Raw genomic sequence first — 19068 nt, 5'->3', positions numbered from 1 at the left:
CCCACTTGATTTTTGTCAAAGTATATTCTGGGTGCTAATATAACCCATGAATTGCCATGTCAAGAAGATTGATCAAGCTGATTTGTTGGGATCAGTCTATACCTGCCAACATTTCAAATGGACACTTTAATATTTGGGGTGTAAGTGGAGGTGTGGCCAGAGGCAACTTGTTTTCAAGCAAGTCTTGTGGATGTTACCTTCGTCCAACATCCAGGTGTTGTTACTATTACCCAATTTAATGGTACTCATTTTATCTACCTCAGAAGGTGCAACTGAAGGTTCATTTAGAACAATATATTCTATGTACACAGATTTCTGAACACATTTATTGTAGCTTAAGGAAATATTACCATAAATATTATTGCCTTGGAGCTCTCATATACATTCAGACACACCAACAATATGAAGCTCATAGAAAAGATTTGGGTCAAAAATAGGGACTTTCTCTTCTAGTTTAGAAACCTTACGCTCATGGAGAAAAGGATGCAGCCATGTGGCACACCTGCAATGTGTTATAGCCCAAAGGCCTAGCATGTAAGGCTTGGTTAAGGACTTTTAAATTTGGAAACAAAATAATAAGGAAGTGGAAGAGGTATAGAGGTGTGTAACGAATGCTGGTATTTTGTATAGCAGTTCGTTAATATGCTTCAGAACTGCTAGAGACTTAGTGACTATAGCCTGTCGCATGGAGCGCTGATTAAATACAACTACCACAACGCGCCCACAAATCAAAATGACTCTGCATAAAATACATATTATCAAAAATACATAAAAATACACATAAAACATATAGGAACCCCCATAAATATAATATCCCCGGAAAGCTTGGATCTGAGCACCCAAGTTGTCCAAATAGCACTCAGATCCCATGAATGCAGCCAAATCACCACCGGGGTAAAGTTTTGACCGACTGCACATGAGGCGCCTGCCCAAATCAGTTCCATAGTTTCAGTGGTAGCGGTCGGTCAATTTCGGGAGTTCCAAACTGAACAAAACCACAAATGGTTCCCCTGGCTCCTTGTTTTTGCGAATAAACCTACCGAACAGCGATCTGCTGGCTTGTGTTTGAAAAGAAGCAGGCATTCGTGAAGTTGACTGGTGTTCGCGGGGTTGAATGTCCGACTTGGAGTTCTAGACACTGGACAACAAAGTCCCGCTGCCTCTTTTCGTGTGACAAGATGGCCACCATTTTCTCCACACATGTTGTTCGGTTATACAAACAGCGGCCACACTGTGAACTCAACGAGCCAGGAAGCTCGTTGGTGTTTGGTAGATGTATTTACCGAACGCAGAAGAGTAACTTTTGGGAAACAAAATATGTCGTTTTGTGACAAGGTGGACCTAGGGCCTCAGGGTCATACACTAATTCCAACATGGTAAACAAATTAAATAGTGCTAATGCTAAATAAACTAAAGTGTATTTTTAACAATCTGCTGTAAATTGCCCATTTGGAGGTGACCACAGAAAAGTATAAATTTGAGGAGGTTTTGGATAGTAATGTCACTTTAATTATAATTTTCATTTGATATAGCGCAGATATGGTATGTGTGACGGTAGTAGTTTATATCACCGTCCAATATTCCCCTTTTCCCCATAAAAGAATATTCCCAATAATCCACAGGAATAAATATTGCTGGTATCGCCAAATAATCCACAAATGAGCCAAAGCTTAATGCTGGAACAAGACTGATTTACTGGAAGCAACAGGCATTCAATTTAAACAGTAACAGACTCCTCCTCTGGGCCAGGCTAGATAATTGAGTTTCAGCAGCATACTAAACTCAATTATCTGCTGGCCAGAAACATTACAATTTTCAACATTTTTAGAAAAGTACTTTCTACAACACATACAAATATAATATTTACATCCCTGGGTAGCTGAGGATACTGGGAGTCACATATCCAAATCTCATGAATTCCGTTCGGTAGTTTCCGTGTCGCATCGTGTTGAAGTTTCACCGGCTTGCCATGTGGTGGTATCCGCTTTACAGTTCCATGAAATCAGCAGCAAGAGCCGGTCTCCGTTCGCGCCTTATTACACAAAAACGACCATACGAACGTTGCAGTTGGTTATATAGAAATGCTCCCCTGGTTCGCTAGATTCCACCTCCCGAATGCCGGTTTGATTCGTGGAGTAGAAAGTAGTCAGCCGGGACTTCCATGGTGACTGGGTGTTCGCGGAATTGCCATGCCGAAAACAGTTCCAGGCAATTCATGCGTAAGTCCCGCTGATCGCGTTCGTGAGATTTAAGATGGCCGCCATCCTTTGTTCTTGCCACGTGTTCGTATGCCGAATGGCGGCCACCTAGGAGCAATTAAGTTGCGGTTTTCTCAACGTTCCAAGTTCTAATTGCTACCCAGGGTGGTCTCTGTTCGGTAGACGAATAAATGTCCCGAACACAAAAATATAACGAATACTATAACTGCACTGAAATAGCAGGGAGGGAAAAAACCGAATTAATGGAAGGTGATCCTTCACAGTATGCATTGTGAATATTCATCAAAACACTATCACTTTAATTGTTTCGTATATTCATCAAAACACTATCACTTTAATTGTTTCGTTTCAACACTGTATTTTTGGAAACTGTGTTTTTTAACACTTTAATTTTGCATTATATATATATATTCACAATGCTCTTACAACATATTAATTACATACATACAATACATATATAATTACATACACCCCTACATTCAAAGGCAAAAACAACACACAAATAAACCACTGATTACAAATAACAACAGTACATAAAATACACAACACAACACACATATACACCCCTACATTTACATACACAGACTCCATACTTATATTCAAACATGCAAACACTTCTCAGTGCTAAGTACAACCCAGGTAGGATGAGCAAATAGTAGATCCACAGCTGGCAAAGTATTGTGGGAGTTGTTTGAAAGATGAGGATCTAACTTTTGTCCATCCTTGTGATGGTGGGCCAACAACAATTATTGCACCAGGGCCCTCTCTACTTTAGTTCCACCACTGTGACTGTGTATACATAGTATCACATTTCATTAGACGGGAAAAAAATACATACTGCCTTGTGGTTTTTAAATACTGTTAACCCATTCTGCACACATTTGAGGGAGTATATGCATGTACATGTGTGTGCATGCATGTTTAGAGAGGAGAGAGAGAAAGAGAGGCAGACAGACAGAAATAACAGGTATCCTCAATCAAATGTCACTCATTTTGTTTTGTAATAAAGCACTTATTTCCTAACAAATGTACAATCTGTGCATATGTTCTGTAAAACTTTTAATTAGACAGATATCTTGACACAATTACCTAATTAACTGATGGGATCGTCCTCCTGCTGAGAACGGGGCTTCAAACCACAAACCACTGTCTTTTCTGGCAGTGCTAGGAATTATCTAGCAGTGACAAATGTGTTATTAGGCCCCAAGGTAATAAACCAAACAAGAACCTTAATGTTGATACAGCAATTTTGTGTGCAAACTACATGCTTTCAGGCTTACAGTTTTATCTCTCGTACATTCCATTCCACATTGCTACAGGGTTGCACACATGCAGACAACTCACTTTTTACTTGATAACTCAGAGCTCAGCATGCCTTGATAGTAACATTTCACTAATGGAGATTAAAGAGATTTTTATTTTTTGGCCATGACCATCAGGTCAAGGTGGACCTGACCAGTGTAGAGATGTTGTTTTGTGTGCTATAAAAAAATCAGTATATTGTAACAGAATTTTATATATACACGTGTCCACTATACAGACATTCTATTAAATATACTTAGTACATTTTGGCATCTTGGGTACAATTTACTTTGTGGACATTTATGGATGTACATAAAATTATGATAAACTTTATTCGTAATTTTCCTGTGTATTAGGAACAAAGGGTTGCCCCATGAGGTTGAATGACATTCGATGTTGTTATGTATCTAATTTATATATGTGTGTGTATATATAGTTTGTATATTGTATTTTTGTAATATTGTATCCTATTGTAACAATGCAATGTTTTGTGGACCCAGGACATGAGAAATCTCAATGTATCCATCCTGATAAAATATTTTATAAAAAAATAAATAAATAACAATGTATTTTTTTAAGAATCGTGTGCCAATGTGACATGCCACACTCGTTTGATAAACTCAGGGCAGAACTGGCAGGCAGAAGTGAAAAAGCAGAACATACCATGTTGGCATAATTTCTTCACAAAACATATTTTGAGGACTGACATATCACATCTTGTCTTTAAGGAATAAGAATTACATTGCCATCTGTGCAGTGGGCTACTGTAATATTCAATGGTGAGCACTTGAGCCAAAGAAATGTAGATTAAAAAAGCAATGTAACTTCATATTTTTAAAGAACAAAAATACGATCCTATTTAACATGTACTTCATTTGCAAGATGCCATTGTACCTCTGTGGCTCATTATATTGCATTTTATGTTCAGTACGCTGATTCATGGTTAATGTCTTTTTATCCGGCAAAAGAAGTCTGCTATTCTCAAAGTCACAATTGATTATTGATGTATGAAATAGATTACATTTTTTTTTTGGCCGATGCTAGGCTACTGTTACCATAGACCAAAGCCTGGAGCAGTTCTCATGACCAGGAACTTTTAATTGTTTTTTTGATCTTTAAATGTGAAGCAGTATTCTTTGATTTAGTGACTTTGAAAAACACAGTTCTTAATCTCATGATGGAGGAGACCAACCACAAAGGCTCTCTTGTCTAAAATTTCAAACTACCTCTCACTCTCCAGGGATAAAGGTAGGTGTTGAAAGTAAGACCACATGTTGTAGAGAATGTTGCAAAGAATGATAACAAGGAAAACAGAATCCGGTTATGGGTGTGGAAATAAATTAGGAAGGGCATATTTACAAGGTAGTACAAAGCACCCCAGGGTATGTTATCCTTGTATAACAGAAGATACACCCAGTTCACCTGCAAAAATATGCAGCTGGAGACTTTTTAAAAAAAATCTATTCAGAAGCTTTAAGCTCTGCTTCAAACACTGGCTTTTACACTAGTGAGATATGCTTTTCTCAATTCCTTTGTTATCAGTGATGCATACATAATAAAAATGTATCTCTCTTTCTTATATAAGAAGAGAACACTCAGCTGAAAATAGTTCAATTCAGACCACATTTGAAGTAGTTACTAACAGATAAGTAATCAATCAATCCAGTTCCTAACTCACTATTTATTATTATAATTATTATTTAATACCTATTTAAAACGCGCCAACACATTCTGCAGCGCTGTACATCTACAAAACTGCAACTGTTTAGATTGCGAGTTTTCAATGGCATGACAACTGCACCCATTGGGACGAAGTGGTCTAGGTGACTCTAGTATATAAATAACCAAAAATCATCAGAATAACCTCAGAATCAAAAAGAATAGGTAACAACTGATGGGGGGAGGGGGTATTTTGATAGACAATTTGCACAGCCAATGTGAATATTTAAGTTAAAAAACACTTTACCCAATGGGTTTAAATGGGGAGTTTGAGATCTGCCTTTCCCTGTAAAAATATGAATAATAAATATAAAATCTAGATTATTAATATGTTTTCTTTCCTTCCATTGTCTACATAAATTCAAGAAGGTAATAAAGTAAGGGACCCGAAGAATATTTACATAGTTACATAGCTGAAAAGAGACTTGTGTCCATCAAGTTCAGCCTTCCTCACATATGTTTTTTGCTGTTGATCCAAAAGAAGGCAAAAAACCTAGTCTGAAGCGCTTCCAATTTTGCAACAAACTAGGAAAAAAAATCCTTCTTGACCCCAAAATAGCAGTCAGATGTCTCCTTGGATCAAGAAGCTATTACCCCACTAATTAGAAATTATATCCCTGTATATTATGTTTTTGCAAGTATTTATCCAATTGCAGTTTAAACATCTGTATGGACTCTGTTAAAACCACCTCTTCAGGCAGAGAATTCCATATCCTTATTGCTCTAACTGTAAAAAAACCTTTTCTTTGCCTTAGATGAAATCTCCTTTCTTCCAGCCTAAATGTGTGACCTTGTGTCCTATACATAGCCCTGTTTATGAATAGATTTCCAGATGATGGTTTGTACTGGCCTGAATATATTTGTATAAAGTTATCATATCCCCTCTGAGGCGCTGTTTTTCCAAACTAAAGAGATTTACATTTTTTAACCTTTCTTTGTAACTAAAATGCTCCATTCCTTTTATCGATTTTGTAGCTCATGTATCAAAGGATATATATGTTTTTTAAATGTTAAAAAAAAAAATAACTCTTAAAAGATGTATATTTGTTAACAGATGATGGAAACATATGTATTATTATGACATTTTTGAATAAAGTAAAAGGATGCGGTGAAAGAAAATTATAAAATACATTTAAATTCAGTGTTTAGTATTTTCCTTTTGCATGATAAATAAGGAACGGACACTTTTCATTAATTATGTTGTTGTGGGTTACTTTTTAAGAATGATGGTTGTAATAAGTAGAGGTTTGTTTTGTCAAATTTGAATTCATGTTTAGTAGATATCTTCCTTTGGTATGATGTATTAAGGATTGGTCACTTAACGATGTTGTTTATGAATTTGTTTAAGAACGATGACTGCAATGATTATATTAATATATATATATATATATATATATATATATATATATATATATATATAACAATTATTTGTGCAAAATATATATGTAATTTTGTGAATAATGGAAATTGACATTGAATAATATCGGATACAAGTGAATGATATGTGGACATTAAAAGTCAAAGAGAGGGTGAAAACTGATATTTCAACCAATCGGAATAGACAAAAGGTGGAGCTTTACACAGTTACAGAGGCTGAAAAGAGACGTGTCCATCAAGTTCAGCCTTCCTCACATTTTTGCTGTTGATCCAAAAGAAGGCAAAGAAAAACAACAACATTTGGAGCTTTTCCAATATTTTGCAACAAACTAGGAGAAAAAATAATTGACCCTAGAATGGCAGTCAAATTTATCCTTGGATCAAGAAGCTATTACCATACAGTTGAGAAAAATTGAATATTATGTTTTTGTAAGTATGCATCAACATCTGTACAGACTCTGATAAAACCACTTCTTCAGGCAGAGAATTCCACATCCTTGTTGTTTTTATGGTTAAAAAAACCTTTCCTTTGCCTTAGACTAAATCTTCTTTCTTCCAGTCTAAATGCATAACCTTGTGTCCTATGTATAGTCCTGTTTGTGAATAGATATTCACACAATGGTTTGTATTGGCCCCTGATATGTTTGAATAATGTTATCATATCCCCTCTGAGAAATGTAAAAGCCAAGGATGGAGAATCGGACGTTGTCAGATAAAATCCAAGGAAGGCGGGCCAAACGTGTCATGAAAAGGTGGACCAGAGAGCACCACATGATCGGGAACCTCGGAACCCAGAAAGAACTTCATGTGTTTAGCGAGAGTCAGCTGTACTTAAATCTCTCGATTCACGTTCTTCACTGTATGTATATGAATAAGATACAGATGCTCTTCATTACATCTTTTTTTTAATACTTTTCAAAGATTATGATAATTTTGTGAAGATCATCTGTAAAGTATATTTCTGAAAGCACCACTGCTGTATTGGGAATTCTGGCAATGGATTTAAACTAGGCATGCTTGGCTAAGCGCCGTGCGTCTCCAATCAAATGTTGCTATCAGAAGCATTTGATTCCAGGACCAAGTTTCACTTGGTTCTGGAAAAGAAAGTACTATTAGGGGCTGTCTGGAAAAAAAGATGTATTTAACCCTGCCTTGTGAGCATCGTAACTTCTAGAAAACTGCAATGTTTTCCGGACCACTTCATTGAATGAAGTGGTCAGGGTAGCTTTAATGTTCCTTTAACAGATATGTAAGACTCTTATTGTTTTATGATTGTATCACTTTACCTATTTCATGTACACTGCAGTAAAATAATTGCAAAAGTATGTATAGATCAGGAGTAAAGATGTGTTCAGCCCCATCATTCATTTATCAGTCACTATGTGCTTCAAGATGTAATAAATCTTAGAATACTTTTTTTCTTGAGCTACACATTTTGATGCAATCCCACTATCACAATGAACACAGCATTTTAATTATCGATATTCTAGTAGACTAATCTGTTTTGGTGGCAGAGACTTTCAAGGAGATCAATCTCACTTAAATTACCCTGCAGATAATTGAAATAATTTGCCCACATCTGCAAACCTTTCTGTTTGATATTATTGACTATTATTTTTTTAAAGCCATGTAATCCTTGTGATTTCACTCACGTTCTTATACAGATATCTATCTGTTTATCTACATGTACATCTAAAGAATGTAAAATCTCCCATGATATAACTTTTTCATGCACGTAATGTATTATTTTAGGACTTTATCCAGACTTAATTACCCTTCTAGGACTATGTCAAAACACCATTACGAATCTACAGACTGAAATGTGATATGGCTGTGACCTTTTAGCATGGTCTTGATATAACAGACACAAATGGAGAGTATTACTGACATACATAGAAGCAATACAATTAGAGTCTAGAATTCATTCAAAATTGCCAATTTCCTTAAACAACTAGCACTAAAGAAATAGAATACACTTGCAAGTAGGCTTAAATAGTGGGCAGTGTTTTTTAGCCAATTCTTAGTTTGTGACATATACACTTATGTTTTGCTTCACAAGATCAGAAATGTTTACTATGGTATTTATTTATTAGTGGCATTTAAAAAAAGCGTTAGTATTTTACGCAGCCCTGTACAATTGGGAAAAAGACAGTACAAAAACGTGTAAACAAACCAATATAAAAGGTAAAGAGGGCCCTGCCCATTAGAAGAGATCTAGCCCCTGAAGATCTTTTAGACATCTTATTATTACCATTACTGTGTGTACCTAAGACATGATATCATAATCACAAGGGAACGGAGGTCTGTATTTGTGTCGGAGTCTATGAGCCAGCCTGAGCACAGGTATGACTCCTTAGCAGCTAGATCACAGGGATGAGTTCACTTTTTCATTCTAACATTATAGTTAAAGGAGGAAGCCTCATATTATGTAAGGTGTTTTTTATTTATGAGATCTCCATGGCAAAGTACATTTCTGGTTATTAAAGGATCAGGCCCTGAATCTAAATAAAGAGCATAACACAGTAGTGTTATTAAATCAAAATAAAAAAAGAAATGTATTAAAATTAAATATGTGTGACAAAACATATTTGATGGCACTGTGTTGACTCTACAGTGTCCCTGTATCATGAGAAGAACGAAAAAGCTTGTCTTGGCAACATGTATGTAATCAGTTACTTCTGGGATAAGCCTTGATTATACATTATCAGCTGACACCCCCTCTCGAGGGTACATTCTACAGAATCATTTACTGATCAGCCTGTGAATCTAGTGAGGTATATTATATAAATAATGAGAGGAATGTTAATAAGCAGCAATTATATGCACTTGTATTAATAAATGTTGGATACTTTGAGGTGTTTTAGTTGCAAAACAAAGCTGTCCAACTCCTATTGGAAAAGCCTATAAATAGTTAAAATCCTAAAGACCGAGTTAGGCACAGCACAGCACACGTCAGAAATATTGCCTACCCACTGTTTTCCTTGAGCTGTTTCTGTTTTCACTGGCCAGGTGGAAAGCTGAGAAAATACAGACATCAATCATTTGGATCTGTATAATAAGCATTACATTGAACAGTTAGTAGAGTCCATAATAATGTGTTCAATCTCAAAGGGTTAAATTGTCCAGGGTTACATACAAGCCATCCCTTCCATCACTAGCTCTTTCTTGTATTGTCTTAGTCTTTTGCTCCATTGTCTTGCTCGGAATGCTGAGCACCAGATGTATGTTAAGCAGAGATGATTGACATGATTTCAAGTGCAGCTTTTACTTAGTCCTAACATGTTCTTTAACAGGCACCTAATATTATGGTTTCATTTAACTGCAGTTGTGCTTCAGTCTAGTGTTATGATATTTTAACCCTTACAGCACACCAAAATTCACAAATACAAAATGCGTGAAACAAACAATCATCAGAATATAAAACATAAACTGTAGTAATGTTTACAAAAATTTTAGCCAAGAAAATATACCTCAAAAACATCTTATTAAATATGTTTCCTTATCACCTTGAGATACTAAATATTAATATTTCAATCATATCTTTATGTGTTTATGTACTACAAAGTCTATGCTTCTGATTTACATCCCAATTGGGATTATGATTGTAACAGACATGGCATGCCTACCTGTCTATCAGTCCCAATTATTTCATTCTTAATAGTTGTGAAGTAAGGAGACGAGTGGCAAAGTGGTTGTAAGATGCTAAGAAAGGTTCAGATTAAAAGTCATAATTATCTAAACTACATTGAAAGTTGAGAATATAAAATCTACCATTCCATTTGTCATAGGTAATCCTAAAACACTTCTTAAGTTGGAGTAAAATTATAATGCCACTTGCTAAATGAGGGCATGAATTTTTCAAAATTTTAAATGGCTTTACGTGTGTTATATGTTATCCCACAGCTGGATGTTGGACTGCACTTGCACCTAAGGTAAGTCGTTTATAATAGGGTCTCAACGTTTCCACCCCCTCTGATGGAATAATGGTTACACTACTTCAGGAAGGTGTATAGACCACCAAAGACCTCTGACTAATACTCCTTTAAGTTAAAAAAAAATTTAATGAGAATTAAACACAAGTAAATTGCATGAATGATGTACTATAACGCTTTATGTATTCATTTGTATATAAACCATAATATCAACCTAGCACTATAAATTCTTGCTTGTAGCCATCACATAGATACACAGATCACATATTTTAATACAGAGACTAAAGCATAGCAAAAGTATAGCTTGCCAATCCAATCTGTTCAAATGAAGTATCTTGTATGCTCTTTATATCTTAGAAAACATTTAATGTGTAGCACAGTTTGGCTAAGGTATTTGCTGGTATCAACTAAGTTCTGCATCATACTGTAGACATAAATTCTTTTTCAACACTAAAGATGGATGACAAAGGTCATCGTTATCAATTCCTGTTAGAACATCGCAGGGTTCCCCCACTCGTTTGATCAGTTCCTCTTGGCCCTTCACAGTTAAGTCTGATTAGAGATTGATCCTTATGCTGGTCTTTGATCTGGCAGGCTGTAGCTGCCATATGTCAACACATTTCCCATCAGCATGCAGAAACAATATCTTGGTAACAACCCATAAATGCTAGGTGCTTTTAATCTTTAAGGCCAATTTAACCCACTCCGCATTTAGCTTTTTAATCTAATTTCCTAGCCAAAAAAACACAACACAATCATTTATAGTTACCAGTAAACAGTGCAAGAAGGACTAATTTAAAAAAAAAAAATTGAAATGAAATGAATACTTAAATTTCGATATCTTTTTGCATTTTTTTTTTTTTTTGCACGTTATGCCTAACCATGCCATTAAATGATGGAGCGTTGTCTTGCTATAAACAAAGACAACACAATTCAATTTTTAGATTCTGAGATTAAAATGCAATTTTTGAATCACTCACGGAACATAGTTAATCTTTACACAACACGCCGCACAGAACTAAAATATACAACCTAAGCTCTCAAAATCTGAATAATGTCAGGCCAGTGGAATTCACAGGACATATAAATAAGACACCCTGTAGCTGCCAATCGGCATGAAAGAAGCCTTTCTACAGACTTGCTTATTTCCAGCCGCTGGGATCTTTCATTTGAGGGTTTTCTAAACATTTCAGGTACTTGAAAGCTGAAAGTAATTCTTATTTCCTATGTAAGATTAGCTTGTTTCCAGCACAGAATGAAATAGAAGCCATTCACCATTCTTTAACCACAAACGGATCTAGGTCTACAGGCACAAACTTATAAATATAGTTTAAAAGGAAGAGGTTTATTTTGCTTACCTCTTAACCTGCATATGCTTTGTATATACTTTTTTTTCCCTGAGCTTTGTAAATACTTAAACCAACCCCCACGTGCATGTTTGCCATTAGTTGTTTTGTTTCCCATACAGATAATTGACTGGCTAGTTGTATATAAAGCATTGGGAAAAATTTAAATAGCCCCTTACCATTTTGTTCCTTGGCACTTCCCAAATTAAACTTGCTGCTCAAATTGGATTCTGCTTGTACTCCATTAAGCTGGAAGTCCAGGCTAGAAGTTAGGATTCTGATGAGTAGCACCAAGAGGATCATTTGGATGAATGGGGAGGGGGGTTAAGCAATAACACTAACAGTAGTCCAAATTTGCAAGTTCAAAGTCAGACTCAACAACTACAGAGCATGATAACTGCACCCTTCACAAGAAAGCTCTGAGCTTGTTTTGGCAACATTGGTGGCAGATAATCAAGTGGTAGATCCCTCATAATCCCATGAAAAGACAACTCTTTTCTAATCCTCTGTTTCTTTTCTCTCTCCAGTTTGGAAATAAAAATATGATAATTTGATTATATCCACTGAAGACACTGTTTAAAATCCGACTGGGAAAGTGGAAAAAAATAAATAAAAAAGTGATTAAAAAAAAAAAGCAAAAGTTTTGACATGTGAAGCCAACCAGACAGATGTTGTTGTAAAAAGAGCACCTGTCAGTTTAAAATGAAGAAAATAAAAAAGTCACAAAAAAATTATTTCGAAAAACCTTTCCTCTTTCCTGCAAAAAAGATAATCCCGCAAAAAATTAAGTCATCCATTTAGAACTAACTCAGATATCTAGGAAAAGTGTCGGCTTAATCCAGAACAATGAAAATTCCGATTCTATAGTTTTACTCCCTGCGTGTGTTAGTCAGTGTGATAGTCAGCAAAAGTGTCGCCTTAGGACATGGTGTGATAAAAACGTGCTTCCGTATACCAGCCTATTTTTTTTTTCTTTCTTTTTTTTTTAATTCTCACCGGCAGTTCCTTTTTTAGGCAGTAACAAAGTCTCTGCTCCACGACTGAGCTGATTATTTACCTTACTCTTTTGGCTTGGCACCAAACTTTCTCACACAGTTTTTCCTGATCAGCTCAGTGACCCAACAGCATGAAAGTAATGAAGCAAGTGAGATCCCTGCCTGGATACAGGTTACAGTCAGCAGGGTGATCCTCCAGAGCTTAATAGGCTTGTGGGTCACTCAAGGGTTTGCCTGCTTCGCTGGTGGGATCCTAGTGCCTCTGAAAAACTTAGAAGTGAAAAGGGAAAACAGTTTCCTTAGCTGGGAGCCTGAGAGCTTAGTGGGGATGTCTGTTTAAAGTTTGCTCCTTGCTGTAACAAATGGGAAAGAGTTTAGAGCTGTTGAAACTATTTGACTCTCCTTCTCCCCCCCTTCTCTCCCCCTCCTCTCTCTCTTTTTCCTCTCACTTTTCTAAAGTTGCAGTGAATGCAGACTGCCACCTGGCGACTCAACAGGTGCTAGAAGCAATATAAGGGGCCAAGGAAATACCACTTAACGCAGGACAACATGTTGGCAAAAGACGCCTTGCTGTACTCAGTTCTAATCCTAGATCTATTTGTATCTGTACTATGATTCTTCTTTTTCGCTGTTTTTTGTTTTTGTCTTGTTAACAAGCACCCAATCACACTTATTTAACCTTACAATTTTTTTTTTTTTTTACTTATTTTAAAAAAGTGGACATGCGCTGAAAGGAATTCAATTTCAACAAGTATTTCTTGATATGAACTGGACAAAGTAAAGTTGTTGATTTCTTTTAAAATAATGCAGTACGCATGTAAAGTAGCAAATGCAGTAAATTCACACACAGAATTTAGCCATGTGGGTATTATGTGCATTATAAAATATAGGGGGAAAAAATGAACAAAAACACGGAAAACAAGGCAATCATATTTATCAAGCCACATGTAACATGGAGATTATAAAATTAAACTTACCAACAGAAGACTTGTGCCATGAAAAATCTGGGAGCTCTGTGCTGGATTTTCATAAAAGCCTTTCCTGCATTTACACCTGTGTAGTGTGTGATATATGTGTTCTGTCTTTGGCCAGGGGCAAGAAGGAGCTCAAACCCTCTTAACGTTAACATTTATCATAAAGTATTATATCCAGACCTACCTTCAGGCAGGTGTGAGCTGGGGTGTTAGAGCCATATTATCTACACAATTTAAAATATGTGCAGCTTCTGTGATGACCCCACAAATGCAACTGGAGGTGTGTGCATATCCCGAGTTTTCACACAGTTCTCTCTCACTGCTACTGTGCTGCCTGGAGTGCGTCTGAATAATACAGGGAACAGATTTATGACGTGACGTTATACTCCTGTGCAGAACAGACATTTATTATTCAGGTGCACTTCCAAATGACTAAAAAAGAAAATCCATTCATTTATAGCACGTTGAAAACCAACGCTTCATTATGATGTGTCTGCTTTGCCTCTCTTATTTTGTAAATATGACATTTACGAACCTACGTGGTACTCTCAGACAGGGGAGGGCTGGCAGCCTTTGGCCTGGAGGGCAAATCCAGTCAAGTGGCCCATTGCACCAAGAGGAGAGTAAAAACACCTTTCCCATGTGATTGAAAGGGGGGGCGGGGGGAGCAGTCACCTAAACAGACACTCAATGAAAAGCACACACACACTTGCTGATTTGGCGCACACTAAAAAACACAAACTCACTGACAGGCACACGCACAAACTCACTGACAGGCACAGACACACACAGAAAGACACACTGTTACAGGCATACTGACTCAGACAGACATACTGACACACACGCATACTGGCTGACATACACACAAACTGGCACACACAGATACATACTTGCACGCACACACAGACATACTGGCGCACACACACACACACACATACAGACATATTGACACACACATACACCCAAACTTTACACTTTTAAAATCAGTAGACAGTGGCTGAGTAAAGGGACAGGGCTGTAGTGGGGGGACAGGGGCTGTAGTAGAGGGTATAAACTGTAATTGGGGGGTTTAGGAAATGTAGGGGGGATAGGGGCTTAAGTAGGTTGATGGCTACAATTTGGGAAAGGGGTTGTGGTGTGGGTGATATGGGTTGCAACTGGGGGAAGAGGAGCTGTAGTGGGGATGTTATGGGGCTGTAGTGGGAGGCATGGGGCTGAGAAAGGGGGCAGGAGCTGAGAGGGGGAAAAAACGAGCAGGGAAAGGGTGGGACAGAGCCTTACTAAGGGACCAGAGCCTGACTAAGGAACAGGGGATGGCTGAGGAGGGGGACAGGGATTGAGGAGGGGGGGCAGGGCTGAGGAGGGGACAGGGGCGAGGAGGGGGGGCAGGGCTGAGGAGGGGACAGGGCTGAGGAGGGGACAGGGCTGAGGAGGGGAAAGGGGCTGAGGAGGGGGGGCAAGGCTGAGGAGGGGACAGGGCTGAGGAGGGGGGACAGGGGCTGAGGAGGGGGACAGGGGCTGAGGAGGGGGGACAGGGCTGAGGAGGGGGGACAGGGGCTGAGGAGGGGGGACAGGGGCTGAGGAGGGGGAACAGGGCTGAGGAGGGGGGACAGGGGCTGAGGAGGGGGGACAGGGGCTGAGGAGGGGGGACAGGGGCTGAGGAGGGGGGCAGGGGCTGAGGAGGGGGGGCAGGGGCTGAGGAGGGGGGGCAGGGGCTGAGGAGGGGGGACAGGGGCTGATGAGGGGGGACAGGGCTGAGGAGGGGGGAAGAGAGGGGATAGGGCTGAGGAGGGGGGAAGAGAGGGGATAGGGCTGAGGAGGGGGGAAGAGAGGGGGCAGGGCTGAGGAGGGGAATAAAAAAAAACGAAAGTGCATTTCCCCCTCCCTGAGTCTTACCTGACGCCAAGGAGGGGTGGGCAGCAGCCAACATACAGCAACAGTCAGTGAAGTCTGGAGCCAGCAGTCAGTGGAGTCGGACGGCCTCTCCTGATGATGTCAGGAGGAGGGGGCGTGGCTTCCTCTGCTCTTCTCCCAGACTCCCCAGCGGTCCTGGGAGAAGAGCAGTGAAAGTCACGCCCCCTCCTCCTGACATCATCAGGAGAGGCCGGCCGACTCCACTGACTGCAGACTGCAGGAAGAGTGAGGTAAGTTGAAAAATCTGAGTCCTCAGCCAGAGGCAGGGGATTCAGATTTTCCTTTTTTTGCTGGATGAGGGCAGCCCTGGCCCCTGGGTTTAGGGCGGCCTGGGGGGCAATTGCCTCCCTGCCCCCCTTCCCAGCTTGCCCCTGCTCTCAGAAATGGCATGCAACATGAAGTTGGAACACAAAGATAGCTCGCAAGGTTTTGATCAACAGTATGGACGGCGCTTATCGTGATTCTGTTCAATACATCCACCGTCCTAGGCAGGATTTATCAGTGCAATAATTGTAGATTATTTTAGCTTTCTTAGCAAAATAATCTTCATTTTAATAATGATAGGAGGCAAATATTTTGCACTCATTCTTTACTTTATTTTGCGATAGCAGTCTAACAAATAGCAGAGACAAAAACAACCAATGAGAAAACATAATGTACAACAATAGGCTGTAAATCCTACATCAGTTCCTCTGTCTCTTATAATCTGCTCAGCCTCCAGAACAGAGTATTTTGCCATTTGTCAGTGCAACAATTATGTGACATCATGCACACCATGTCTCTATTTAAAACATATAAAACCATATTCTAGGTACACAATTTATAGTGTGGATTCCTACCAGCGGCGGAACTACCGTCAGTGCAGCCTGTGCAGCTACACAGGTGCCACATGATGTGGGGCCCAGCAGTGGCCTATGCAATTTGTGCCACCTGATGAATATTTCTGAACAGGGGCCTGGTTGGTGCAGTGGCCTGTTAGCAGTGTGCCCAACTTGGTCCGTGTTCAGAAATACCCATTGGATATACCATAATATCTGTAATATTGGCAGCTTGTGCACTGCTGGGAGGAAGTGAGTGTCAGTCACTTTCTCTCAGATATAGGGAGAGTGCCACACAGGGAGGAGAAGAGAGGACAAGGCAGAGACCCTAATTCAGCAAGCCCTACACACCTACCAAACTCCAGGAAAGCATTCTTCCTGTACATAAAAGGTACGTTAACACGAGGGTGGCTAAAAGTATAAAAATGATAATGTGTGTTTATCTATGTGTGTATTTGTGTGTGTATAAGTGTCAGCGTGTATCTGTGTGTGTCAATGTGCCAGTGTATGTATCTGTGTTTGTGCCTCAATATGTGTGTGTAGCTGTGTAAATATGAATGTTGCAGTGAATGTGTATATGTGCATACTTCCCAGCAATCAAACACCAACACTACATGAAAACACACCAATACATTTAGACACAAACATTACAAACAAACACACCCTTGTGTTTAAATGCCAACATTATATACAAACACCCCTTGTCATTCAAACATCAACACTATACACAAAAGTACACCTGCATTTAGAAGCTAATACTACATACAAACACAACCGTGCATTCAAGCGCAAATATTACAAAGACATACAGCACAAAATTCCAATGGCAACGGTACATACAAGTACACCCCTACTTGCACACACACATACTCCATACAAAATATGATTACATTCAAACACACAAACACTGCTCACAATTACAACCCTGTAAGAATGAGCAAATGGTAGATTCTCAACTGGCATAGCATCGTGGGAGTTGTACGACAGATGGGGATCTACTTTTTTGCCACTCTTGCACTAGACGGGTGCCCAAAAATATTTATTGCACCAGGACACTTAGTACATTATTTCTGCCACTGATTCCTACCTCTTACCTCTTATTAGTAGCAGGAACATTACATATAAACAGCAATGTGTAAATATTATTATTAGTAACACACTATAAAACAGCAATATTTAGCTAGTAGTTGTAGTCTATAACTACATAAATATATTTGATTTTAGCAATTATATTCATATACAAACACTGTTATAAGGAACTAAATACCAGAGACTCGGAGGAGTGAGGAGACTTATTCAGGTATCTAAGAAATATTATTCCTCCAAATTGAATGCATGTGTATAAAGGAATTCCTGTGTGTCTTCTTTAATACTGACTCATCCCTATGTGTTGATATGTCAAAAAATCCACCCAGGCTCATCGCAAAGCAATATGATATATACTATACATACCATGCTAATTGTACATTCATCATTCATCACAAAGTGCATTATTATACTTCATGCACACTATCCTAATTATACATTTATCATTCATCTCAAAGTGAATTAATATACTTTATGCATTCTTTACTAATTATATATTCATTATTCATCTCAAATGGACGGCTACAGGCACCGACTGAACCTACCTAATGATTGCATGATGCATTATAAGGGGTATTGTTGCACCACCTAGTGGCCAATGTTTTCTGTACTGCTAAGGGTTCAAAGCCTGAACAATAATGACTGGAATGACCCACTATTTACTAGGGTTATTTACTAAATAGAGAATTAAAAGTGAATTTCCAATTTAAGGTCAGAGTAGCTGAAATTAAAGCAAGAGTTTGGCTCTTCTGACCTTAAATTTGAAATTCACTTTCAATTCACTTTGGATTCTAACACAGGCAGATGCTTGTTTTACTGCTAGACATCAGGATAATGATACCTAAGTAACATGATGGGAGTTGCAGTCCAGAGTATGTGCGGTATTAGAGGTAACCTGTCCCTGCCTATGTGCATTAACCCTTCATATGCCATAACTAAGGTTATTAAAAATAAAGAAAAATGAATTAATTACTTACCTGCTGTTCCTGTGCAGAAATGCCACTTTAGCTAATCTCACCACAAACTCTTAAATCATTTGCCGTAAAAGAAAGGAAATTGAAATCCAATTAGTCTATCAAAAGGCAGGTGAGATACCTGTAAATGCTCATTCAAAACAACTAGGCGCACCTCCCAACCATCATTATAGACGAATGCATGGAAACCTTTAGGATGGGTTGGTTTTCTAGCTTACAATATTTCACTAGTTACAACATCCAATAAACAGCTTTTATTTGGAGAGTGGATGATACAGAAAACATGGTATGTAATATTGTAAGATTGCTAGGATACCAGCATTCAAAGTAATACATTTATTGATTTACAGTTTAGTTATGTGACGCTTGGATACATAATTCATATCCTCTGATTTATAATTTATCCTTAGGC

The 19068-nt window shown here is 38.5% G+C and overlaps 1 protein-coding gene across 2 annotated transcripts in view; it reads right to left on the bottom strand.

The window, feature by feature from the left end:
- PDGFC (platelet derived growth factor C) overlaps positions 1 to 13240 on the bottom strand; it is a 289779-nt gene extending 276539 nt beyond the window's left edge. Inside the window, exons 1-2 of one of the 2 annotated variants that reach the window (XM_063458241.1) lie at positions 12075 to 13240; positions 9587 to 9634 (exon numbers count right to left, since the gene is read on the bottom strand). In XM_063458241.1, coding sequence (XP_063314311.1) covers positions 9587 to 9634; positions 12075 to 12198 — 172 coding nt within the window. In that variant the 5' untranslated portion in view covers positions 12199 to 13240. The remainder of the gene's footprint in view (positions 1 to 9586; positions 9635 to 12074) is intronic. The other variant, XM_063458242.1, reaches the window with a different exon arrangement.
- Positions 13241 to 19068: the final 5828 nt, after the last annotated feature.

This window comes from Pelobates fuscus, chromosome 6 (assembly GCF_036172605.1).
Source record: "Pelobates fuscus isolate aPelFus1 chromosome 6, aPelFus1.pri, whole genome shotgun sequence".
Taxonomy (NCBI): Eukaryota; Metazoa; Chordata; class Amphibia; order Anura; family Pelobatidae; genus Pelobates; species Pelobates fuscus.
This window is presented reverse-complemented; position numbering and strand designations above follow the sequence as displayed.